The 26,124-nt window shown below is 42.0% G+C and overlaps 1 protein-coding gene across 1 annotated transcript; it reads left to right on the forward strand.

The window, feature by feature from the left end:
• The first annotated feature begins 3,450 nt into the window (after positions 1 to 3,450).
• Positions 3,451 to 21,166, forward strand: LOC139324850 (vomeronasal type-2 receptor 26-like). The gene is made up of 5 exons (XM_070954601.1): positions 3,451 to 3,481; positions 7,798 to 7,864; positions 8,365 to 8,545; positions 19,129 to 19,255; positions 20,244 to 21,166. Exons 1-5 carry the CDS (start codon positions 3,451 to 3,453, stop codon positions 21,164 to 21,166), a joined length of 1,329 nt encoding a protein of 442 aa, XP_070810702.1.
• Positions 21,167 to 26,124: the final 4,958 nt, after the last annotated feature.

The raw sequence follows: 26,124 nt of genomic DNA on the forward strand, positions 1-26,124 counted from the left end.
TTGCAGAGATCAGTATCTTAGTGTAACTATAATTGATTTTAAGAACTTCCTCAGGGCAGTAATTGACCAAAGCATTTATACCTGGTTCAAGACCATTGAATGCTTGTGAAAGAAGGACTGCATCCTCTGCATACAAGCAATTTGTGTGTCTACTTGCAAGTTTTCGGGGTGATATTCTACTTGATTTATTTTGGACCTGAGTAGATTTGTGTACAGATTAAAAAGCAAACATTATGGAATGATATGTATCGTCCTTTTTTAAATAAAGCTCACTCTTAAAACAGAATTGAATTTTGTTTTTTTATTAGGTAAAGATAAAAGTTCCCCTTGCACATATGTGCTTAGTTGTCTCTAGGGTGCGGTGCTCATCTCCGTTTCAAAGCCAAAGAGCCAGCGCTGTCCGAATACGTCTCCGTGGTCATGTGGCCAGCATGACTAAATGCCAAAGGTGCATGGAACGCTGTTACCTTCCCACCAAAGGTGGTCCCTATTTTTCTACTTGCATATTTTATGTGCTTTCGAACTGCCACCGCGTCCCTGCTGTTTTTTTTATTACATCATCAGAATTGCCATCATTCTTATCATCTCCATTATTACTATGTAAAGATAAAAGCCCTATGAACTCAAGCTGACATTATGTAAATAACCATTGAACATTTAATAAGAAGTTTTAAATTAGGAGTCCCCAACTCCCAGTCTACAGCCCGGTACCTATCCATGGCCAATTGGGAACTAGGCTGAACAAGTGATGGGCACATGAACAAAATCATCCCCTGTCCTCTTCTCACCACAGCACCATTGCTGGTCCAAAAAAACCAGAAAGATTGGTGACCACTTTTTAAAGTATTAATTGATTCAGAGGCGGTATTCTGCCAGTTCAGACTGGTTCTGGCAAACTGGTAGCAGCGACTGTGGGTGGGCCCCAGCGTAAAGTCATCCTATTTAGCTATGTTTCTGAGGCCGGGCGCATGCATAGAAGGTTGGGCACATGCGCGAAAGGCACATGCGTGAAGCGAGCATGCGTGCACTGGCGAACTGGTGATAAGCCTTTCTGACACCCATCGCTGGTTGGATTGCGAACAGAAATAAACATTCCAATGTCCCAGGGTTGTATATTTTCCCCTATATAGCCTTTCGTTTCCTCAACCAGACCCAATCTCTGATTAGAACTGCTGAAAATCACTTACATGGTTTTCTGCTGTTATATCGCGTGCGAAGCGCGTACACAAAGAGAACCAGTAGTAAAGCCAGTTAGAACCCACGACTGCTCCAGAGGGTCTCGGGGTTGTGATGGGGAAGGCCGTTTTTCTTTCTCCTCAGGCTCCAGAGCCTTTCTAGGAGCTTGGGAAGGGCAAAAATGGCCTCCCCCCCCCCGAGGCCCTCTGGAGGCAGGAAATCAGCCATTGGACCGGAAGTTGATAGAAAGAAAGGAGCTTGGAGAGAGAGAAAAATGGACCATCATGGCCAGGACTGGGGGAGAGGGGGAGCGGGGGGTCACATGTGCATGCACAGGGTCAGGGAGCATACGCAACCTCCCCCCCCGCTCCTGGCACGCAATGGCAAAAAGGTTTGCCACCATTGATTTAGGATATAGAAAATCACAGATCACTGTAAAGCTGATAACTTTTGTTCATTTATGGTTACCAGAATACTACTTGCACTGATGAGCAAAAGCAGGAGGGGGAAAATCCACCTAGAATTGCATGTAAGACAGTGGTGGGATTCAAATAATTTAACAACTGGTTCTCTGCCCTAATGACCAGCTGGGTAGGCATGGCCATCGTGGGCGTGGCCAGGGTGTGTGACAAGCAGCACTCAGCCTCCTGCACCCCTCTTGAAGCAAAAATGGGCCATGAGGGAGGGTGCACCGACCCCCCCCCATGCTCCATTTTGAGCCTAGAAGGCCTCCTTGCAGCCTCCTGGGTGCAAAAATGGGCTGCGGGAGGCCTACACCATACCCCCCATGTCCCATTTTGAGCCTAGTAGGTCTCCCTGCAGCCTCCTGGGAGCAAAAACGGGGCCCGTGAGGACTCCTGGAAGGGGCAGGGAGGGGCAGAGCCAGCCAGCAATTTAGCAACCAGCCCGAACCAGCTGAATCCCGCCACTGATGTAAGGTTGTCCTTGCTATCCAAACTTAACCCCAAAAAAGTCATTTTTTTCCCCTTCAGTCATGATCACTGGTGTCTTTGCTAATCCCTTTAGCAATTTCCCCAAATGCAGGTCATAACAAGTCTTGACTTGCTTATCAGCTGGTTGAAATCCTGCTCTTTTTTTCCCTACTCAAAGCTGCAATTAAGAGTAAGAGGGAGAGAGGGCTGTACCAACACTCTGTAACATTGGCTTCAAAGTCACTGTATCTTGATCAGAATTCAGCATCTGTCCCCCCCCCACCCCTGTCCCTCCCAGTATTGATCGTTATATACTAGGACATATACTTTTTTCTAAGGTAAATAGAAGTCTACCTCTTATTCTTTTTGATTAAGACCAACTGATCTATCTCTATTTGCAATAAGAGTGAGATTTAGGCGCAATAATGTCTCTTTCTAGAGATAGGCTTTGCCTTCAGTTAGTGTTCCTTATGGTGTTACTACTTTCATTGCCTCCCGTGATGGGTGAAGAAGGCGGTAAAAAATGTCTTTCTGTTGATCCTGTCCCTGTTCCTCATGAATGGTATCAGCCTGGAGACTTCACCATTGGTGGGATTGTTTCTCTTATCATTATACTTTTTCCGAAACTTCTTTTCCGCAGACAGCCTTCTGAGGAGATGGTCTTTGATCTACCAGTGTAAGCAGTTCCTTCTTTTTCTCTTTTCTGGGTGGGTTGGGAACTTATGGATTCAGAAACTCAGATTTATGGTCCCTGAAAGACCAACCCCATGTAAGAACATCAGCACACTCATTTGCTGACACAAGCAGAAGACATCCGAGATCTAAATGAATGAAATAGCCTTATTAAATACTTTGTTCTTTACATACAGTAGTTTATACACTGCTCAAACAACTAAAGGGAACACAAAACTACTGTATGTAACGAACAAAGCATTTAATAAGGCTATTTCATTCATTCAAACCTCGGATGTCTTCTGCTTGTGTTCCCTTTATTTGTTTGAGCAGTGTATATTGCCACCAAAAAAGGCCCCAGGTCTTATTTTCAAGTGGTGGCAGTGGCGTCCACTGATTTACCTCACTTGAGTGTGTTGCCCCTGACCTCCTTTTCACTATCAGAGGTCTTCAGGAACTTCTTCAGCCGGCAAGACCAGCAAGACTTTCCTGAAGGCCTCTGCAGCCGATAACAGAGCTCCGGATCAGTCTGGAGCTCTGTTATCGGCTAGAGAGGCCTTCAGGAAAGACCTCTGCAGCTGATAACAGAGATCCAGGTTGATCCAGAGCTGTGTTTTTGGCTACAGAGCCTTTAGGAAAGCCTTGCCAGCTCAGGAAGAAATGGGCCAAGATGTGTGAGGTGTGGCTACAACTGTCCGAAGGTAAGTAATAGGGTAGCTCCATCCCTACCCTAGCTTAATTTTTACCTGTTCACTCCAGAGTGTGCGGGGTCTTAATTAGGGCTTATTTTTCCTTCAGTTAAGCGAGGACTTACTTTCAGAGTAGGATGTATTTTCAGGGAAACACGGTAGCAACTGTAGGCAAATATTATACCTTCATAATAGATTTGCAGAAGCTGTCCAAAGGATATATATATATCTATAAGAACAGGATAGAAGGAACTACACATTTTCTTTTTAAAAATATAGAATGATAAAAGATTCCTACCCAGTATGGAACAGCTAGAGATAATTTCTACAAACTTTTTAAAAATCTATTTTTCACTTATGGGAAATCAAGTTATTTCGGAGGATGCTAATTCATATATTTTTTATAAAGAAACATAAGTTACTTTATTGAATGACTGACTCTTAAGAGCTGCAGTGGCACAGTGGTTAGAGTGCATCCACTGATCACCAGCTGCCAGCAGTTTGGCAGTTCGAATCTCATCAGGCTCAAAGTTGACTCAGCCTTCCATCTTTCTGAGGTGGGTAAAATGAGGACCCGGATTGTTGGGGGCAATATGTTGACTCTGTAAACCACTTAGAGAGTGCTATAAAGCACTGTGAAGCAGTATATACTGTAAGTCTAAGTGCTATTGCTTAACAATGACGTGATTTTTCTCCATGATGATCTGTCCCTAACTTAGTCCTTCAGGTCTTCCACGGATGCAACCATTGACACTGTAACTGCATCTGTTCACTGGTTGCCCACTTGCACTTTTCCCAGTATTAAAGCCTTTTCTACCCAAGGTAGAACTTCGTATGATGTGACCTGGATAGAATAATTTGATCTGTGCTTCAATGAGAACACTGGGTTGATTTGCTTTTATTATCCATTTCTTGGTAACCTTGGCAGCCCACAATGCATAGGGTTTTCTGCCTGAGCAGGAGTTTTGGACTAGAAGACCTCTAAGGTCCCTTCCAAACTCTGTTATTCTATAAGATAGTCTTTTTTAAATATATTTTTATTTTTTTTATTTTGAATTTACCATCTATAATGAGTTTTATTTAATTCTGAAATATTTAGGATTGTATTTCCAAGAGTCAGGATTAAAGAGCCTTGATAGTACAGGGGTTTAGTGCACCCTGTTATTAACACAGCTGCCTGCAATTTCTGCTGGTTCGAATCTCTCCAAGGCTCAAGGTTGACTCAGCCTTCCATCCTTTCTAAGGTAGGTGAAATGAGGACCCAGTTTGTGGGGGCAATAAGCTGACTTTGTATAAAATATACAAAAGAATGAAGGCTATTGCTTAACGCATTGTAAGCCGCCCTGAGTCTCCGGAGAAGGGCGGCATATAAATCAAATTAAAAAAAAATTGTCTAAATAAATACATTTCTGTCTTAGAATTCCTCATAAACATGTTGCATGTGAGATGATATGCACTTTATAACATACAGTATAGCAGTGAAATGTTTAAACTGAAGCCTTGATCCACTGGATAGACAGAGCTCAATTCTTGTAAATTGCGTAAGGAAGTAAAAGCAGGGTATTCTTCTCAGCTCAAAATAGCATAAACAACTACTCTAGTCACTGTTCTATTTGTAGCAGTCATCCATTGGAGTGCAATCTCTCTAATATCAGGAATTATGGGAACTGAAATATAACATATTTAGCAGACTTCCAATTTAGAGAAAGCCAGTGGTGGAATTCAGCCACTTCTCACCACTTCAGGAGAACCGGTTGTTAACTTTCTGAGTAGTTTGGCAAACTGGTTGTTGGAAGAAATCATTAGGGCAGAGAACCAGTTGTTAAATTATTTGAATCCCACCACTGGAGAAAGCCATTATATAATAATTCTGCTGAAGCAATTCTGCTACATTAGTTGATTGTAGTGGTAGTGGTGTCCCTGGAAGCGATGAGTTGTCGATCCATCTAAAACAAGATAAATCGACAATTGGCAAAAGAAAACTCGGGACTTGTATCGGTTGGAAACATGCAGAAGAGGCATTCATCCTGCAGTGGATAGACAATGGACAGACTGATGATGGTGATGATCATATACCCAGATATGAAGATAATCTCAGCTAATTAAAGCAAGTAGGCATCAGTGATATAGGAAATGCTGGAGGTGCATGATCGGTTTCGTAACAATGGCAAAGGCATAATTTCATTCCATGCAGAAAGCAATGCTAAACGATTCCTCTATTTTAACAAGAAAGCCACTTAGAAAGGTAATATAAAGCGACTGGCAATATAGTGCCAGAATATAGTGCCCTTTTGGTCAGATGGCATTCAATGTTCTCCTGAGAAAATGCTGAGGTCTTTCGGAATGTTAATGCTTTTTACAATGCAATCAGATCAAAGACCCTGGAATAGCTAGTTGCTAGTTGATATTGTCATGTACGAAAAGAAAAGCTGGACTTCCAAAGGCAGAATTACAGTGAGAGCACAGACCATAAGAAATATGAAGATGGGATGCTCAACACAGTTAAAGTTGAAATGAACCAATAACACATTAACTTCTTAGACATCAGTGAACTGAAATGTTCTGGAATTGGACTCTTTCAATCAGAAGATCATGTTTGTTATTCAGAACATGAAGAACAAAGGGAGAACAATGTTGCTTTCATAGTCAAGGAGATACTGTAGATAGATATAAGATAGTTTTCAGGGTTCCAAAGAACACCCCCAACAAAATAGAGCTATGAATCATGAGGTTCCTCAAAGTTCCAATTTATTAGAGATGTCATGTTAGCACATCTGGGAAAACCCAAATCTGAAAGCTTCCAGGTTTTCCCCACCCAGCTAAGAGTTCATAGCCCTGCCCCACACCCCCCAAGTTCATCACATTGTCCAATCAACTCTTCACACTCCACCGGATACAATCTTCAGGCAGTCTCCATCAGATGCAGGCAAAAGTCCTTGAGTGTAGAATGTTGTTATGACTAACTTTCTATCACTCCAACAACGACCCCCTCCCAACTTCCCCAACTTAAATATGTGGCAGTTTAGAAGCAAAAAGAAAATTGTCTTCCAAAACTGACAATAGTCTTTTCATTTCCCCTGCGGTCTTGGACTCCCCAATGCCTAGGAATAAGATTTGAAAAGAAGATACGAGGGTTTTAGTCACATCCAAACAAAAGCGATCAATAGTCTTATAATGTCTCATCAACTCATTAGAAAAGACCCTGACGTTAGGAAAGACTGAAGGCAAAAGGAGATGGGGATAGAATAGAATACAATTTCTTGATCCAAGATGGCACCGCTGAAGGCTGCCTTGCTCTCTAATGGTTTCTTTATTTTTTATTATTCTCTGCGATTCACTACGGATTTCATATTCATGAGACCATCTGCTAAGAATTAAGCAACATTTCTTTAAGGAGCAGCTTTCTGTGATCTCACCCCCCTCCCCCCGTCTTTACAAATGTGGAGGAGATTCTAACACAGGAAGAAGCAAATTCCATAGAATAGAATAGAATAGAATAGAATAGAATAGAATAGAATAGAATAGAATAGAATAGAATAGAATAGAATAGAAGTAGAGTAGTGTAGAGTAGAGTAGAGTAGAGTAGAGTAGAGTACAATACAATACAATACAATACAATACAATACAATACAATACAATACAATACAATACAATACAATACAATACAATACAATACAATACAATACAATACAATACCAGAGTTGGAAGGGATCCTGGAGATCTTCTAGTCCAACCCCCTGCTCAGGCAAGAAACCCTATACAATGTCCAATCTCTTCTTAAAAGCTTCCAGCTTTGGAGCATTCACAACTTCTGGAGGCAAGTTGTTCTACTGATGAATTGTTCTAACCGTCAGGAAATTTCTCCTTAGTTCTAAGTTGCTTCTCTCCTTGATTAGTTTCCACCCATTGCTTCTTGTTCTACCTTCAGGTGCTTTGGAGAACAGGTTGACCACCTCTTCTTTGGGGCAACCCCTGAGATATTCATGGGGATAATGGCAGTGTTTGAAATGGTTAGACAGTGTCATTGGCACAACAGGCATGGCTTTGGGCAGAGTCTGGGAGACAGTGGCGGTCAGGGGGCCTGACGTGTTGTGGTCCATGGGGTTGCAAAGAGTCGGACATACCTTAGCAACAAAATTGTATCATCAAAAGTTTCCATTCCATGTCAACAGATTGGGGTAGATCAAGGAAAGAGAAAAAGAGTGATCATCTTAAAAAAAAAAAGATGCAAACTTTTAAAACATGCAAGTGCTACACCAGGGGTCAGCAACCTGCAGCTCTGGAGCCGCATGGGGCTCTTTGGGCCCTCTGCTGTGGTTCCCTGTCAGGTGATCCCACTGGCTGGCCCCACACCTCGTCCTCTCCTCCCAGTCACTCCTCATCTGGCCTGAGAAGGTAAGGGCGATGGTGGGGGATGTAGAAGTGGCCAGGGCAGAGACAGAGAGATAAGAGAGAGAGGGAGGGGGGAGAGAGAGGGAGGGAGAGAGGGGAGAGAGAGAGATGTCAAAAGGATTTTGTTGTTCCCGTTGTTTTTTTAACAACTGTTAAAAAACAACTGTTTCTCTGCCCTAATGACCGGCTGGGTAGGTGTGGCTAGGGGGGGGGGTCATGTGACTGGTGGAAGTGAGCGATGTTGAGTTGGCCAACCCACCCAGTTTTTGTGGCTCCCTGTGTTTTCTTTTCTGTGGGAAACGGGTCCAATGGCTCTTTGAGTATTTAAGGTTGCAGACCCCTGTCCTACACAATTGACTAATGACAGAAAGTTTTGATTCTATTCACAGCATGATCACAAAGTTTTACCAGCACATCTTGGCTTTGGCATTCTCTGCACATGAAGTCAACAAGAACCCCCAAATCTTACCCAATATCACTCTTGGTTTCCATATATTTGACAGCTATTATAATGCAAAAATGACCTATCGGACTGCCCTGGACCTTCTTTTCAATTCAGACAAATTTATCCCCAACTATGAATGTGGTAGCCAGAGAAAAAAAGTAATAGCCGTTATTGGGGCAATGAATTCTGACATTTCCTTCCTTATGGCAGATATCTTAAGTCTCTATGAGATTCCACAGGTAAGATTTATTTAGGCAGAAGTGGGGATATTCAGACATTTTGCGGGAGATTTTCAGAAAGGCATATATTAGCTGGGAATAGAAATTGCTGATTATCAGTATAGGAATATAAGAATATCTGTATTGCAGGATTCCTAGGTAACATTTGCAGGCATTATATTCCCAGTGCAGAGGTAATATATCAAGTCTTCAAGATTAATTCTTATTGTCCTGTAAATTTATGCAATCTCTAGAATCAGATGAATGTAACATATATCTGTAATATAAATGATTCGAAAGGTTGAACCATTACTTATAATTTCAAATAGTACACTAATGATTTTTTTGGGTCATTTAATGACCCCGTAATCCCTTGCGGGGTGGAGTCTGGGCAACTGAATGGAGCTGAGCGTTTTACTTGCCATATACCCTTCCTGTCACCAGTGCGGAGTTTTGTTCAGCAGATATTTTCTCATTGTGCCCAGAGAGAGAAATATATGCCTCTACCTAAGATCGAACTCACAGCCTCCTGATTGTGAGGTGAGAGTTCCACTTCTAGGCCACCACATCACTCAAACAGTACCTTAATGTTACCCTTCACAAATGTATCTACATAGCAATAGCAATAGCACTCAGACATATATACCGCTTTACTGTGCTTTTACAACCCTCTCTAAGTGGTTTACAGAGTCAGCATATTGCCCCCAACAATCTGGGTCCTCATTTTACCCACCTCGGAAGGATGGAAGGCTGAATCAACTTTAAGCCTGGTGAAGCATACCAATTGTGTATGTACATACATAATTGGTGTACTTCAGTGATGGGATTCAGATCATTTAACAACCGGTTTTCTGTCCTAATAACTGGCTAGGTAGGCATGGCTTGGTGGTCATGTGACTGAGTGGGCATGGCCAACTTGACATCACTCACACTGAGGGACACCTCAGTGCGCCCAGCCTCTCCTTGCCATGCCCGGCCCTGCCTTGCCCCTCCCCTCCCAGCCACTCCTTGTCATGCCCAGCTACTCACCCTGCTGCCCAGTCGGGTGAGCAGCTGGGTGACCAGGTGAGCAGGTGGGCAGTGAGGCAAAGAGTGTCTGGGAGGGGAGGGGAGAGGCGTGAAGAGGCATGCTATTCAGCCAGTTTGCTGAACTGCACAAAAAGTTAGCTACTGGTTCTACCGAACCTGTGTGAACTGGCTGAATCCCACCACTGGTGTGCTTTACAGCTCAACACTACAAAACATCTTTGCATTTCTTTTTAGCTGACCTATGGATCATTTGGTTCACAAGGACATAATGAGAGACACGGTAAGTCCTTCTACCGTATGGTCCCAAATGAAAGCCATCTGTACATGGGGATTATCCATTTGCTCAAGCACTTCCAATGGACTTGGATTGGACTCTTCATTCTGGAAGGTGACAGTGGAGAATCGTTCTCGAAAGCCCTGAGACCACTGCTCTCTCAGAATGGCATCTGCTCAGCCTTCACAGAAAGAATCCCCAACCAAAGCCTCCTGCTTACCTTTGAAGACCTACATCAGTTGGTTTGGAAAATGTCTCTACGTTTGCAGGATGTGAAAACCCGAGCGTGGTTAATTTATGGTGAGACTCTCACTATTATGCGGCTGAGCATGTTGGTAACTATGGCAGGCTCAGGTTTTCACGATAATGCACCTTTTGGAAGACTATGGATTACAACAGCCCAGATTGATTTTGCTACGACGAGTTTCTTATTGCAAGAAAATATCGATTTGTTCCATGGCACCATTTCCTTGTCAATTCACTCAAGGGAATGTGCACAGTTTCAAATGTTCCTTCAAGATGTAAAACCACACTGGGACCAAAATGACAATTTTCTCAAGGACTTTTGGGCGCAAGCCTTTGACTGTTCTTTTCCAGATTCTGGCGTGCTACCAAAAAATGATGGAACATGCAGTGGGCAGGAGCAGCTAAGGAGCCTTCCTGGACTTGTGTTTGAAATGGACATGACTGGACACAGCTATAGCATCTACAATGCTGTCTCTGCTGTAGCACATGCTTTGCACACCAGAGTTTCTGCTAGATCCAAGTACAGATTGGGAAAAGTTGAAGCTTGGCAGGTAATGTCTCCAACAAGCATGAAATAGGATTTGTCAGAGTCAGATGCAAGTGAAACAATCTGTAGATTAAGCCACTGAGAAAAGGTTGTTCATTCATTTATTCATTGTCACTATGTCCAGACTGTTTTCCATATCAAAAGATATCTCAGAATGCAGACATACCATAGTGGCCAAAATTGTGGAAACCTTTTGGGAAAAGTGTATTTTCTAAAACTTGCTAATAACACCACTTTTTTTCGGGAATAGTACTATATGGCTCAGGGCCAGGTTATCTTCTGCCTTCTGCTGCATAGCTCCCAGCGACCAGTAAGATCCCACAGAGTTGGTCTCCTCCAGGTCCTGTCAGCTAAACAATGCCAGTTGGTGAGCCCGCGGGGGAGGGCCTTCTCTGTGGCGGCCCCAGCTCTCTGGAACCAGTTACCTCCTGAGGTCCAGACCATCCCCACCCTATTGGCCTTCCGAAAAGCAGTGAAGACCTGGCTTTTCTGGCAGGCCTGGGGCCATTGATCTCGCTCTTGTGATCTGGCGAGATCCGGCCATGAATGGCGTGAATGAGTTTTTAATGTTTCTAATTTTTAAATGTTGTTTTTTTTTTGTGAGCTGCCCTGAGTCTTTGGAGAGGGGCGGCATATAAATTAAATTAAATTAAATAATTTACACCTGGGTGGCGTAGGAGGTTAATGCCTCCTACTAAGGCAGCATTTAACATCCAGCTGCCTGCAATTACTGCGAGTTCAATTCTCCCCAGGCTCAAGGTCGACTCAGCCTTCCATCCTTTCTAAGGTGGGTAAAATGAGGACCCAGTTTGTGGGGGCAATAAGCTGACTTTGTATAAAATATACAAAAGTATGAAGGCTATTGCTTAACGCATTGTAAGCTGCCCTGAGTCTCCAGAGAAGGGCGGCATATAAAAATAAATAAAAATAAAAATAATTAAATTAAATTAAATTAAATTAAATTAAATTAAATTATTAAATTAAATTAAATTAAATTAAATTAAATTAAATTAAATTAAATTAAATTAAATTAAATTAAATTAAATTAAATTAAATTAAATTAAATTAAATTAAATTAAATTTCGATGGAAAAATGATTTAATCAAGAATGTAATGCAATAACTTTTATGAAGGATTTGCCATTAGAATAGCAGTTACAGGATAAAGAAGAAAAGCGAAACACGTAGAAAAAATGAGATATACAAAAATTATCACCATAGAAAAAACGAGATATACAAAAACGATCATCATGTCAGTTAATCCTTAGTTGGGTAACCTTTAGCAGGAATTACGGCTTTACAGCATCTTCCCATGTAGTGAACCAAGTCTTTTAGTTCTGCAGCTGTTATGATGTGAAACCAAGATTGAATGATTGCTTCTATTAACTGGGTTTTATTGCTGGGTCGCTTCTGATTAACAAGTTTCTTTAGTCGGCTCCATAGATTTTCCATTGGGTTAAGGTCTGGGTTATTCCCAGGCTATTCCAACAGTGGAATATGATTATCTTGAAACTCCCAAAAAAGAAAAGTGGTGTTATTAGCCGTCAAACCTCAAAAATACACTTTTCCCAAAAGGTTTCCACAATTTTGGCCACTACTGTAGTCAATAAAACATTGTTCTACCATGTTTTCCTGAAAATAAGACCCTGTCTTATATTTTTTTAACCCTGAAATAAGCGTTTGGCCTTATTGCCATGCACTCAAAAGCCCGATTGGGCTTATTATCAGGGGATGTCTTATTTTGGGGAAAACAGGGTATGAAGAACATACTTTCCAACTGCTTTCCATATTAAAACATATGTCAAAATGCAGTCAGATGATAAAACATGATTCAATACAGAACAAATTAACACAATATTTAAATCGTTAATAGTAGTATCAGCATCAGCAACAACCTTCTTTTGAACTTCTTATTTATTAAACAAGCCATGTGCAATCTTAGAAAAGGAAGCTGATACAAAAATAATTGCCTTTCTTGATATCTGCTTTTTGTCTGTGGAGCAGTGGTGGATTCCTTTCGGTTCGGCCTGGTTCGGCCGAGCCTGTAGCGGTGATGATATGATGTCACCAAACTGGTTCTCTTTGTTTGGGAGTTGGGCCCTCACACACACACACACACACGTTATTCTTACCTTTTATTTGGCCCCGCCTCCAATCTATTCGCTGCCTCCCGAGTCCCAGCTGATCGGCTAGAAGGAAAAAAACTGTTTAAACTCTTGCCGTGGGACTTCAAAGGCCTGCCGTACAGCTGATCAGTGTTAAAAGGCAGTTTGGTGGTAGACCAGTGCGCTCAAAAAAACAAATGGGTAGGCCGGTGCCTTGAAAAACAAATGGGTAGACCAGAATGCTCCAAGAACAAACGGGTAGACCGGTACACCTCTGCAAGCAGTTAAAAGCCTGATAGACCAGGACCTCTGCTAAATCCTAAAGAATTGTCACATGACCATCAAACCACATGCACAAAATAAGCCACGCCCACAGAACCGTTAGTAAAAAAATTTAGAACCCACCCCTCCTGTGGAGATTCTCAATCACCCAGATCCTGGTTGTCCCAAAGATGCTTTTTCTAAAGACTTTTTTTTGTTTTCTTCTTTGAAAATGTTTCACTTCTCATCGAAGAAGCTTCTAGAACTGAAGAAGCTTCTTGGATGAGAAGCAAAAAACCCAAGCAAGTCCAGTTGGCTTTTGGGGAAAAAAAGCACCTTTGGGACAGAGGTGGGATTCAGCCGGTTCTGTCTGGTTCAGGCGAACCGGTAGTGGCGACTGTGGGAGGCTCCGCCCACTCACCCTCATGTAATGTGCGAGTACTGTGCACACATTTGCAAACTGGTAGGGAAGGTAAGTGAATCCCACCTCTGCTTTGGGACATCTTTGTTTTTGGGTTTTTTTTGCTATTTGCAAAAATTCTGCATGAAATTTCACCTTTGTTTTTTTTTATTTATTATTATTTCTCTCTGCACTAGCTCCACCCATTTCTTCGGGAAATTTCATTTAACAATTCTGCGGGAGAAGAGGTGTCCTTTAATGGAAACAAAGAAATGATTGCTGAATTTGATATAATAAACATAATTGTACTTCCAAACATGTCTTTCCATCGAGTCAAAATTGGAAAAGTGGATCACAAGGCGCTAGGAAGAAACCAACTCACGATTAATAAAAATATAATCGAGTGGCACAGGAGTTTTAATCAGGTGGGGATTCTTTGATTAGGGAAATGAAACTAAAGGTGAAATTAAAGTTTTGCATAATCCATCACTATAATACTTTATAGCATAGTACTATACATCCCATTCAGAAATTTGAGATGTAGAAAATAATACCATTCCTCAACATATTTACCAAAATTCATATAATATAATAATATTATATATATTATTATTATATATATTATTATTATTATATATATTATTATATATATTATATCATATAATATAATAATAAAGTATAATAATATAATATAATATAATATAATATAATATAATATAATATATATTATATATTATATTATATTATATTATATTATATATATTATATATTATATATTATATATTATATATTATATATTATATATTATATATTATATATTATATATTATATATTATATATTATATATTATATATATTATATATTATTATATAATATATTTTATATATTATATATATATTATATATATAATATATAAAAGACTTTTTTATTCCATCAAGCGGGCTTGGCCTGATCTCTTCCCTTTTTAAATATGTAAATTTTAATCTGTTTTTAAATTATTGGGGTATTTTAATTTGTCTGGGCCAAAAAGTTTAATTTGATTTTATCGGGTTTTTAAATTTTGTGTATTTATGTATTTTATTGTTGGCTGTTCACCGCCCTGAGTCCTTCGGGAGTAGGGCGGTATACAAATCAAATAAATAAATAATAAATAATATAATATAATATAATATAATATAATATAATATAGTATAATATAATATAATATAATATAATATAATATAATATAATATAATATAATATAATATAATATAATATAATATAATATAATATAATATAATATAATATAATATGATAACAGAGTTGGAAGGGACCTTGGAGGTCTTCTAGTCCAACCCCCTGCCCAGGCAGGAAACCCTACACCACTTCAGACAAATGGTTATCCAATCTTTTCTTAAAAACTTCCAGTGCTGGAACATTCACAACTTCTGGAGGCAAGTTGTTCCACTGATTTATTGTTCTAACTGTGTGGCTTGGTGGGCATGGCTTGGTGGGCGTAGCAGGGGAAGGATACTGTAAAATCTCCATTCCCACCCCACTCCAGGAGAAGGTTACTGCAAAATTCCCGTTTCCTCCCAATCAGCTGGGACTTGGGAGGCAGAGAATAGATGGGGGTGTGGCCAGTCAGAATTTTTACTACTGGTTCTCCGAACTACTCAAACTTTCTGCTACCGTTCTCCAGAACTGGTCAGAACCTGCTGAAACCCACCTCTGGCTTGACTACCTCTTCTTGTGGCAGCCCCTGAGATATTGGAATACTGCTATCATGTCTCCCCTAGTCTTTCTTTTCATTAAACTAGTCATACCCAATTCCACCAACCGTTCTTCGTATGTTTTACGAAGTCCCCTAATCATCTTCGTTGCTCTTCTCTGCACTCTTTCTAGAGTCTCCACATCTTTTTTAAATCGTGGCGACCAAAACTGGATGCAGGATTCCAAGTGTGGCCTTACCAGTGTTAAGGTATTAACACTTCACGTGATCTTGATTCTATCCCTCTGTTGATGCAGCCCAGAACTGTGTTGGCTTTTTTGACAGCTGCTGCACATGGCTGGCTCATATTTAAATGGTTGTCCACTAGGACTCCAAGATCCCTCTCACAGTTACTACTATTGAGCAAGGTACCACCTATACGGTACCTGTGCATTTTGTTTTTCTTGCCTAAATGTAGAACCTTGCTTTTTTCACCACTGAATTTCATTTTTTTTAAGATAGTGCCCAATGTTCAAGTCTGTCAAGATCCTTCTGTATCTTAAACCTATCTTCTGGAGTGTTGCCACAAAGAAAAGGAGTCAATGTATTTTCCAAAGCACCAGATCACAACTTCTTCCTCTAGCAAAAAAAGGCTCCTGGCCATTTCTTTTGCCAAGAGTATACTTTACTGAAACTTAAATGGTTACAGAAGTAGCATTTTCCCATGCAAATGACACAAAGGACAGTTCCTTCCTCCCCTGCCAGCCATCTCCAGGTTCTGTCCGGTTTGGGCAAACTGGTAGTGGCGACTGCGGGAGGCTCTGTCCACCCACCCGGACGTAATGCGCGAGCACTGCTCACATTTGTGAACCGGTAGGGAAGGTAAATGAATCCCACCACTGCAATGGATGGAAACTTATCAAGGACGGAAGCAACCTAGAACTGAGGAAAAAATTCCTGACACTTAAAACAATTACCATATTTTTTGGAGTATAAGACACACTGGAGTATAAAATGCACCTTAGTTTTTTTGGGAGGAAAATAAGAAAAAAGCTGATTGGCGGGTGGATCGGCCTCCCAGAATACCCCCAATCAGCTGTTCCCAGAAGTGAATTTTAGCAACAGGTTCCTTGGTTGTGAGCTCTGTGCCTTGCTTTTTTTTTTGCCTTTGCCTTTTTTTTTTTCTGCCTTTGAAACTTTGGAAACTCCACTTCAGAAAAAACTTTTTTTCTTGCCTCTGAAAGCCTCCAAAACAGAGTTTCAGAAAAAAAAGCCTCTGAAGCTCTGTTTGGGGTCTTCTTTTATGAAGCTTCATTTCTGATGCTTTTTTCAGACTCTGAAACCTCCATTTGAGAAACTGGGTGGAGCTGCATTCGGAGTATAAGATGCATCCCGATTTTCACCCTCTTTTTCGGGGGGCGGAAAAGTGCATCTTATACTCCGAAAAATACAGTAATCAATAGAACAGCTTGCCTTCAGAAGTTGTGGGTGCTCCAACACTGGAGGCTTCCGAAAATAGTTGAGACAACCACTTGTTGGAAATGGTATAGGGCAAGGCTGTCAAACTCACAGCCCACAGCCTGGATGTATCATGCACTGGCCACGCCCACCCCCGGTTTAGCGGAGGGGAAAAAATCACAATATATCATGTGCCGACGACATGACGACGCAAGTTTGACACCCCTGGTATAGGGTCTTTGGCTGCAGCAGGGGATTGGACTAGAAGACCTCCAAGTTCCCTTCTAACTCTGTTATTCTGTTATTCAAGCACCAATTCAGAGATTAAAATGAAGCACCATTAGTCAAACATCTGAATCAAATCATATTTCCAAAACAGGTTGATCATGAGTCATGGTGGTGCAATGGTCAGAATACAGTACGGCAGGCTACCTCTGTTGACTGCTAGCTGCCTGCAATTTGGCAGTTCAGATTTCACCAGGCTCAAGGTTGACTCAGCCTTCCATCCTTCCAAGGGCAGTAAAATGAGGTCCCAGATTGTTGGGGGCAATAGGCTGACTTTGTAAACCACTTAGAGAGGGCTGTAAAGCACTGTGAAGTGATATATTCACTTTGGGGCACTCCCATGTGACTCCTCTCCTGCGCGAGCTGCATTGGCTTCCAGTGGACTTCCGGGTGTGCTTCAAGGTGTTGGTGATCACCTTTAAAGCGCTCCATGGCTTAGGGCTGGGGTACTTACGGGACCGCCTTCTGCCACCAATTGCCTCCCATCGGCCAGTTCGCTCCCACAGAGAGGGCCTCCTCAGGGTGCCGTCAGCCAGACAATGTCGGCTGACGACCCCCAGGGAGAGAGCCTTCTCTGTGGTGGCACCTACCCTCTGGAACGATCTACCCCCAGAGATATGAGTGATCCCAGACCTCCGGACTTTTCGTCAGGCCCTTAAAACCTATTTCTTTCAGTTAGCCAGGCTGGCCTGATTTTATATTGGTTTTTAAAATTGATACTGATTTTAATTGAAATGTTTTAAATTATGGGCCAAACTTTATTTAATTATTTTAAAACTATTTTAACTTTTGTGTACATATGTTTTATTTTTGGCTGTTCACCGCCCTGAGTCCGAAAGGAGAAGGGTGGTATAGAAATATAAATAAATAAATAAATAAATAAATAAATAAATAAATAAATAAATAAATAAATAAATAACTCTGAGTGATATTGATATTGCTATTGCTATGATTTAGAACAGGGGTGTCAAACTCGATTTCATTGAGGGCTGCATCAGGGTTGTGTTTGATCTGGGGGGGGCATGGCCAGGGTGGGTGTGGCCAGCTCGACATCATTCATATCGGGGATGCCTGTGGTGGCCCAAGTGCTCTGTCTGTGAAAATGGACTCCCAAGCTCCGTTTTTGGCTGCGACAGCCTCCTGCAACCCTCTGCCAGCAAAAACGGAGTTCGGGACCTGTGGCCCTCCTAAGCTCCATTTTCTCTGGCAGAGGCACTGTAGGCCAGTCTTTGCTGTTTCCAGGGCAGCCCCTGTGGGCCAGATCTAAACACCCAGTGGGCCGGATCCTGTCCCCGGGCCTTGAGTTTGATGCCCCTGATTTACAGCATCTGAATATAATTTGATGTATTCCTATCGATCTGTGTATTTGTCTGAAGTGGGATAAGGTTTCCTGCCTAAGCAGGGGGTTGGACAAGAAGACCTCCAAGGTCCCTTCCTACTCTTTTATTCTATTCTATTCCATCAGATGTTTTAGAATGCATTTTGGTTTCACAGAAAGTTCTTTCCCTGCCCTAAATTGATTTGGGAGGAGCGGAAGACTAAATCCAATCAATCCCCAATCAATGATTTCAGGCATGATATTTCTGAAAGAATATGTTTGTTTCAAATACTTGAACTGACCCAGCCTTAGCAGAAGCAAGAAATAGATTCCTTGTTACAAAAAAACCCCCTTTTTATTTACCTCTTGTGAATTAATTACATTCACCCACCAAAAAGTCCAGCCAGGAGTCCTTCAAGGAGTTAACTTCAGTAACAGACCTTATCAGTTCCTTGCAATAATTGCAAGGCTGTGAGCTCCTACTGAAAGGCTGCAAATTAAGTTCTGGCAAGGAGTCTCTGTGGCATGAAACACCATGAGCAAAATCTTCAGAAATACGAACTGTTGTCTCTATGACAACCACTCCCCTTTCCTTCTATTTATTCCCCAGCCAGGGAGGAATTCAGTGTCCATGTGTGCTTTGCTTCCTGAGTTGACTCCTTGTCCTCTGTTGCTCACCTCTTCTAACAGCTCTGCACATATGTGCATCTGGAACAGGTTCCAACTATTCTTCCTCCTCACTCATCTCAGCTTCCAAAGGCAGCTGCCTCTCTGGTGGGTGGAAAATGTTGGACGGCCCTGGCTGTATCTCTGTATCCAACACAGAGCATCCATCAGAGCCTTCCCCAGACTCCAGAACTGGCCCAAGTTCCTCCCCAACCTCATCATTGTCTGAATCTGGCTCCAGCTCCACTGGCAGCTGGTGGGCCACAGCAATACTAACCTCAATTTTTTTTGTTATCCTCCATTTTTCTTCTATTTTTATGGCCAAGGTAACTCCCCTTTCGGTGTGCAGTGATTCCTGCCATCCCGGAGAACAAAAAACAAAGAAGGAAGGAGCAATGTTTTGCTGCTATGACTGTGCTCCATGTGGAGAAGGGAAGATTTCAACCCAAAGAGGTACATAAAAGTTCTGATGGGCAGAACGTGGAAGGATTCTGCTTGGGTATTTGTTTTAACTGAGCCATTGACATGTTGTTGTGGCCCGCCAGTGGCCAGCAGAGCTGGCAGCAGATTCAGACAGTGAGGAGGTTGGGGAGGAACGTGGGCTAGTCCTGGAGTCTTGGGAGGACTTGGATGATGGCTCTGAGTCGGAGGCAGAGAGGGGGCCAAGGCCATCTGGTAATTCTTTGCTGCCTCTGGAGTCTCCGGAGTCTGACATCAGCGAGGCAGAAGAACAGAGTGAGCCTGTTTCCAGTGTGCACATGCGCAGAGCTGCCAGGAACAATTAAGGAAACAGGGTCGACTTGGGACTAAAGCTTGGAGATGATTGGTCCCTCCCATAAGACATAAAAGAGAAGCAAACGGGACGTGAACTAATTGCAGGAAGCAATTAGTTCATCTGGCCGATTCAAGAGTTGAAACTTCTGTTTGTGACTCTGTGCCAAGTTTGGCCTTGCCCTGCGCCTGGAAATTAGCTCTATGGCAGCGTTCCACAGGAGATAGGTGGGTGTTGATAACCTTCCTCTGAAAGACTGTTTATCAAGCCTTGCGGACTATACTGTAAATGAAAGTAATTTACAGCTGTATGAATTAAAGAGGTTTGTCGGGATTATATTTGTGCTGTTTAATTTCTAACGAAGCCTAGGTCAGAACCAGGGGTGGGTTCTACTTCCCTTTACTACCGGTTTGCAATGGGGCTGTGTGCGCAGAAGCTTCTGTGCATGTGCAGAAGCATTCTGATGATGTTGGGTCAGTGGGTGGAGCCTCCTGCTGGTTTTACTACCGGTTCTATAGAACCAGTGCGAACTGGTAGTAAAGGTAAGTAGAACCCACCCCTGGTTCTGACCTAGGCTTCATTAGAAGTTAAACAGCACTGGTCACAACACATGTATAAAGAAGTCAGAAAGAGCAATAATCTTCCTTGAGCTTCTATTTCCTCTTCCAGATATGGATGACTGCCACGAATGCCCAGAAGATCAGTATCCTCGCATGGAGCAAGATGGATGCGTGCTCAAAATAATAAGCTTTCTGGCATTGGAAGAACCTTTAGGAGTCATTCTAGTTTCATTTGCTCTTTGCTTTTCAGTAACCACAGCTTGGGTGCTTGGACTATTTATTAAGCATAGACATTCGCCCATTGTCAAAGCAAATAACCAGGATCTCACTTATATTCTTCTTGTCTCCCTCCTACTCTGTTTCCTCTCTTCTTTGCTGTTCCTTGGACAGCCAGGAAAAGTGACCTGCTCCCTCCAACAATCTACCTTTGGCATCATCTTTTCAATGGCCATTTCTTCTGTGTTGGCCAAAACCATAACTGTGGTTGTAGCTTTCATGGCCACCAAGCCAGGATCTAAGATGAGGAAATGGTTGGGGAAAAGACTGGCATTCTCCATTGTCTTTTCCTGCTCTTTGATCCAAGTAAGCATTTGTGCCTTCTGGCTAGGAATGTTTCCCCCATTTCCTTACCTAGACAAACACTCCAAGGCAACGGAGATCTTAGCAGAGTGTAATGCGGGTTCTCCCATCATGTTTTACCTTGTCTTGGGCTACATGGGATTTCTGTCCATCCTTAGTTTCGTCGTGGCCTTTCTAGCCAGGAAATTGCCAGACACATTCAATGAAACCAAGTTCATCACTTTTAGCATGCTGATGTTTTGCAGCATTTGGTTGTCTTTTGTTCCTACCTATTTCAGCACCAAAGGGAAATACATGGTAGCTGTGGAGGTCTTCTCCATCTTAGCTTCCAGTGCTGGCTTGCTTGGCTGTATCTTTTCTCCCAAATGCTACATTATTGTGTTAAGGCCTGAACTGAACAAAAATGAGCATCAGCATAGAAAGAATTGTCTTTCTCTCTCCCTTAATTCCTAGAGATCCCAGATAAAAGTAATCTTGGAGAAGGTGTTAAACTGGGGACTTGGCACAAGACCTGGGTGCTTGGCACAAGACCTATACTCATTAAGAAGGAGATAATGGGCTTTTAATTTGGTGTATTTTATTATTTACATATAAGTATATCGAACTCAGTATGACATCCTGGCATTTCTTCCACCATGAAAACCAAAGAGAAAGACAAATAACACATATGCTACCCTGTTTTCCCAAAAATAAGACATCCCCTGATAATAAGCCCAATCACGCTTTTGAGCACATGCGCTAAAATAAGCCTCGCCCCAAAAATAAGCCCTCCCTGAAAATATTTAAAAGCAGAGCTGGAAATCAGGTAAGACGGCAAGAGGAGCCCCATCTTGCTCCACGTGCCCCAAAATAATAAGACCTCCCCGAAAATAAGGCCAAGCGCTTATTTCGGGTTTCAAAAGAATAGAAGACAGAGTCTTATTTTCGGGGAAACATGGTACTTACACAGTGCTAGTTTTGTACAATTATTTTTGAGCAACGTATTCATTCTAATGCATAATGTCAGCGTTCCAGAAAAACCCCTACTTCAAGTAAAGACACGGAAGCAAGCATTTTCCAAAGTCCTCTTTACTAGAATAGGCAAACTGGCACATCTGGGAAAACCCGAATCTGAAAAGCCTGGGTTTTCCTTCAGTAAGTCAAAGCTGCCAAAACCATCTCCTTTTCCACCCAGTCGGTCACACGCTCCAATCAACCTCTGTCCCATCCCAATCCAGCCCCCTGACCACTCCTTCTCTGGTTGCGGGATTGCCCTGATCTTGACCAACAGGAAGAATGCTATTATGTCTACTAACCCCCTCTCCTACTTTCCCACACATGAGAAAGTGGCAACATCAAAGGTGGCTTTTCTCATCTGCTGGCCCTCCCCCGGCCATTCTCCATGGGTCCCTCACCCTTTGTCCCTGTCAATTTGGCTAGACACCGTTTGATCCAGGCCTTTGGCTCTCAACCCAGCCAATTGGGTGGGAGGCAGAAGAAATGGTGATTGGTGATGGGCGATCCTCCCCTCTTTCATTGGAGCTGAGTGGCAAGCCAAGCTGTCTTTATGAGGCACCCCTCCCTCCCTTCCTGGTCCCCCAACAAACTCTTGCTTCTCTGCCCCCCCCCCCCAAAAAAAAAGAGAAGGTGGCAACATTGGAGTTTCTGGCCTAATATGGCTTCCAAAGTTGACACATATATAATATCTCATTCTGGGTCTATTTAGCCTAAATTTTTTATCTTCCAACTCCCACCTAGTGCTTCCAGCCATTGATAAAATCTGTTCCATGAGTCATAATATTCTGACTCTCCTTTGTTTTTTTAATTCTAACATTAATCTATCCATCTCTGCACACACTAATATCTTCCTTATTATCTCCTTTTCTGAAGGGGTGTTTTATTTATTTTATTTTATTTTATTTTATTTTATTTTATTTTATTTTATTTTATTTTATTTTATTTTATTTTATTATTTTATTTTATTTTATTTTATTTTATTTTATTTTATTTTATTTTATTTTATTTTATTTTTTGTATACCGCCCTTCTCTAACAGGACTCAGGGCAGTGAACAGCCACGGTAAAACACAACATATAAAATTTAAAAGCAGTTTAAATTTTCATTGCTGTCCATATACCATTCTCGCTGCCATCAGGATGTGCAATGGGAAAATATTTGATTATGATGATTTAGAGTTAGGGTTAGGTATTAGAAAAATGGTTGATTTTAAATTAAAGGGTTTTAACTTGGAGAAAACAATGAGAGGAGGGGGGAAAAGAAAAACTGACTAAAATTAGAGATTAGGGCAAATGGTAATATTGGTTATACATCAGAAGAAACAAGGAAAAGAAAATAAAAATTAGAGAGAAAGAATATGGCAAAAAGTGAAATATATAAATTGTGTTGGAGATAACTAAAAATGTACAAATTTGTGACTCGGCCAATACTCTGTTCAGAAAAAATGCATTGTTTGTTTGTTTGTGTATGTTTGTTAAAAAATTAAAAAAACTTTTATATATAAAAAAGGATGTGTAGTATTAGGTATACTGACCCTTTGCTATAGCCATCTGTTATAATGCCTAATAGAAATAATTCTGGCTTAAATTCTATAGGTGTCCAAACATTTTTTCTAGCCACCTCTGAATTTGTAACCAAATTTAATTTGGTTTTTAATTCATCCGCAGAATGGGATGCTGTGGAAAATTAATTAACATTGGTCTTCCAGGGATACCTTTATATTATTATTTTTTTTTTTAATTTGATTTATATGCCGCCCTTCTCCGGAGACTCGGGGTGGCTTACAATGTGCTAAGCAATAGCCTTCATTCTTTTGTATATTTATACAAAGTCAGCTTATTGCCCCCACAACTGGGTCCTCAATTTTACCTACCTTAGAAAGGATGGAAGGCTGAGTCAACCTTGAGCCTTGGCGAGATTTGAACCTGCAGTAATTTCAGGCAGCTGTTCTTAATAACAGGGTGCTTTAGACCACTGTACTACAAAGGCTCTTATAGGGTATGCCAAGTACCAGGACCATCTGCAGAGGATCAAAAAAGTCAAGCTGATGACCACAACCACATAATAGAAATGTTCAGAATAAAGAGTATGATCCAGTGGTGGGTTCCTCCCGGTTCAGCCCGGTTCGGCCGAGCCGGTAGCAGTGATGATATGACGTCACCAAACCGGTTCTCTTTGTCCAGGAGCTGGGCCCTCCTGTCTGCCCCTGCATTATGCCTACCTTTATTTCTTCTTTTTTAGCCCAGCTGATAGGTGCGGCAGAGTGGATTGCCACACCTCAGCTGGCCAGATACCTAACGCGCTTGCGCAGAGCGCAAGTTTGGTGCGCATGTGAGAGGAGCACGAAACGCGTGCACGAAGAGAACTGGTAGTAAAGCCGGTTGGAACCCAACACTGGTATAATCGTCTGGTAGAATGCAGAAACTGTTACCTAGCCAACATGGGCTGAAAAAGTCCAGAGCAATAACATAATGTTAGGCAGGGCCGGATTTTCCTATAGGCTAACTAGGCTTCAGCCTAGGGCCTCAAGATCAAGAGAGGCCTACATTCAAATTGTTAGTAAAATTAAAATTACACTTTCACTATAGGTGAAAGGGCCTCATAAGTGGAATAGCCTAGGGCCTCTTTTCATCTAAATCCAGCCCTGATGTTAGGAAGCTGCTTAGACAGCAGATGCCTTCTGGCTTCACTGGAGTGTAAAATGAAGAGGAAAGTACAGAACAATCAGACTTGCAATATTCTGTTATTGTAGCCAATCTTTCTAAAACTAGCTTTATCCTTCCTGTGGAATTGATAGCCTGGTCTAAGGTTCATTTCCTAGTAGGGCTAACAAGAAGCCCTCCCCCCTTTTTTTACATGAATCATATATTGTTCTACCCCAGCTACGAATCGCAAATAACACAGCATACACAAAGTCCGTTCAAACTTTAGTTAAATAAACCAGTTTTTTACAACAACGGCTGTTAATTAACTGCATTAACAACCGCCAAGAATTCAAAGAATAATACTGAAAGCTTACTGTGGTTGGCAGAATGCCCAGAAGCAATTTGCAGGAAGCTGATAAGATAAGCAAGACAAGACACGAAGGTATGTGAACAGAGTTGTTCCCTGCAAATTGCTTCAGTTAGCATTCCTCCTTAAATAGGCTAAGGGAGTGGCCGATTAGCCCCAAGCCTTACTCTTGAGGAGACCTCTTCCTGAGGAGCCACTCCTGCCTTTTGGCAGCTCTGCGTGCCCATGCATCGAGAAGAAGCTCCTCCTCTTTGTCCTCTTCACTTAAGGGAGCTTCTGGAGGTTCTGAAGGCCCTGGCTGAATCCCTGCCCCTGGCACCACATCTTCTCCAGCCTCCTCATTGTCCGACTCGAGTGCCAGCTGCACAGGCTGCTGGTGCAGCACCACACCAGCCTCCTCGCTGTTGGAATCAGCTACTAGCTACACCGGCCGCTGACGGGCCACAACATATATATGTTACATGTGTTGGAAGAAATACCCAAATGGTTCAGTTCCAAGTGGGGAGAAAGACACTGAAAACATGGAGGCTGATTGGAAAGAAGGTTTATTGATGGACAGGACCACATGGGTTTGAAGTCCTGGGCAGCTGAACACATGGAGGAGAGAGAGAAGGGGGTGTTTATACCCTCTCTTGGGCCTTGCCCTTTCCTGTTCCCGTGCAAGGAATATATTCTGTCTTATATTTTTTTGAACCCCAAAATAAGTGCTTGGCCTTATTTTCAGGGAGGTCTTATTAATTTGGGGTGCATGGAGCAAGATCGGGCTCCTCTTGCTGTCTTGCCTGATTTCCAGCTCTGCATTTAAATATTTTTGGAGAGGGCTTATTTTCAGGGGGAGGCTTATTTTAGCGCATGGGCTCAAAAGCCCAATTGGGCTTATTATCAGAGGATGTCTTATTTTATTTATTATTTATTTATTGGTTCAATTTATATGCCGCCCTTCTCCGGAGACTCAGGGCAGCTTACAATGTGTTAAGCAATAGCCTTCATACTTTTGAATATACCTGCTTAGTAGGGCTTTTGGCCCCCCCTGAGCGGTGTTCTTTTTTATACAAAGTCAGCTTATTGCCCCCACAATCCAGGTCCTCATTTTACCTACCTCGGAAGGATGGAAGGCTGAGTCAACCTTGAGCCTCGTGAGATTTGAACTCGCAGTAATTGCAGGCAGCTGGCAGCTAAGTGCTACTTCAACAGCACTTTAGTCCGCTGCTCCACCAAGGCTCCTTTTGGGGGGAAACAGGGTATTGATTGTTGTCAAATTCCCAGGGGGCTATGCAGGGGTCATAGCTAACTTTGTAGGTTGCCTGTGTCTCAGGCTTGGTTGAAGCTTGCCGGGTGATGCAATGAAGGGGCTGAGGTCTAATCCTATCTGTGTTCAGACCTTGCTGCTGGGAATAATGGAT

Source organism: Pituophis catenifer, unplaced genomic scaffold (genome assembly GCF_029215685.1).
Source record: "Pituophis catenifer annectens isolate HBS135680 unplaced genomic scaffold, rPitCat1.0.hap2 SCAF_15, whole genome shotgun sequence".
Lineage (NCBI taxonomy): Eukaryota > Metazoa > Chordata > Lepidosauria > Squamata > Colubridae > Pituophis > Pituophis catenifer.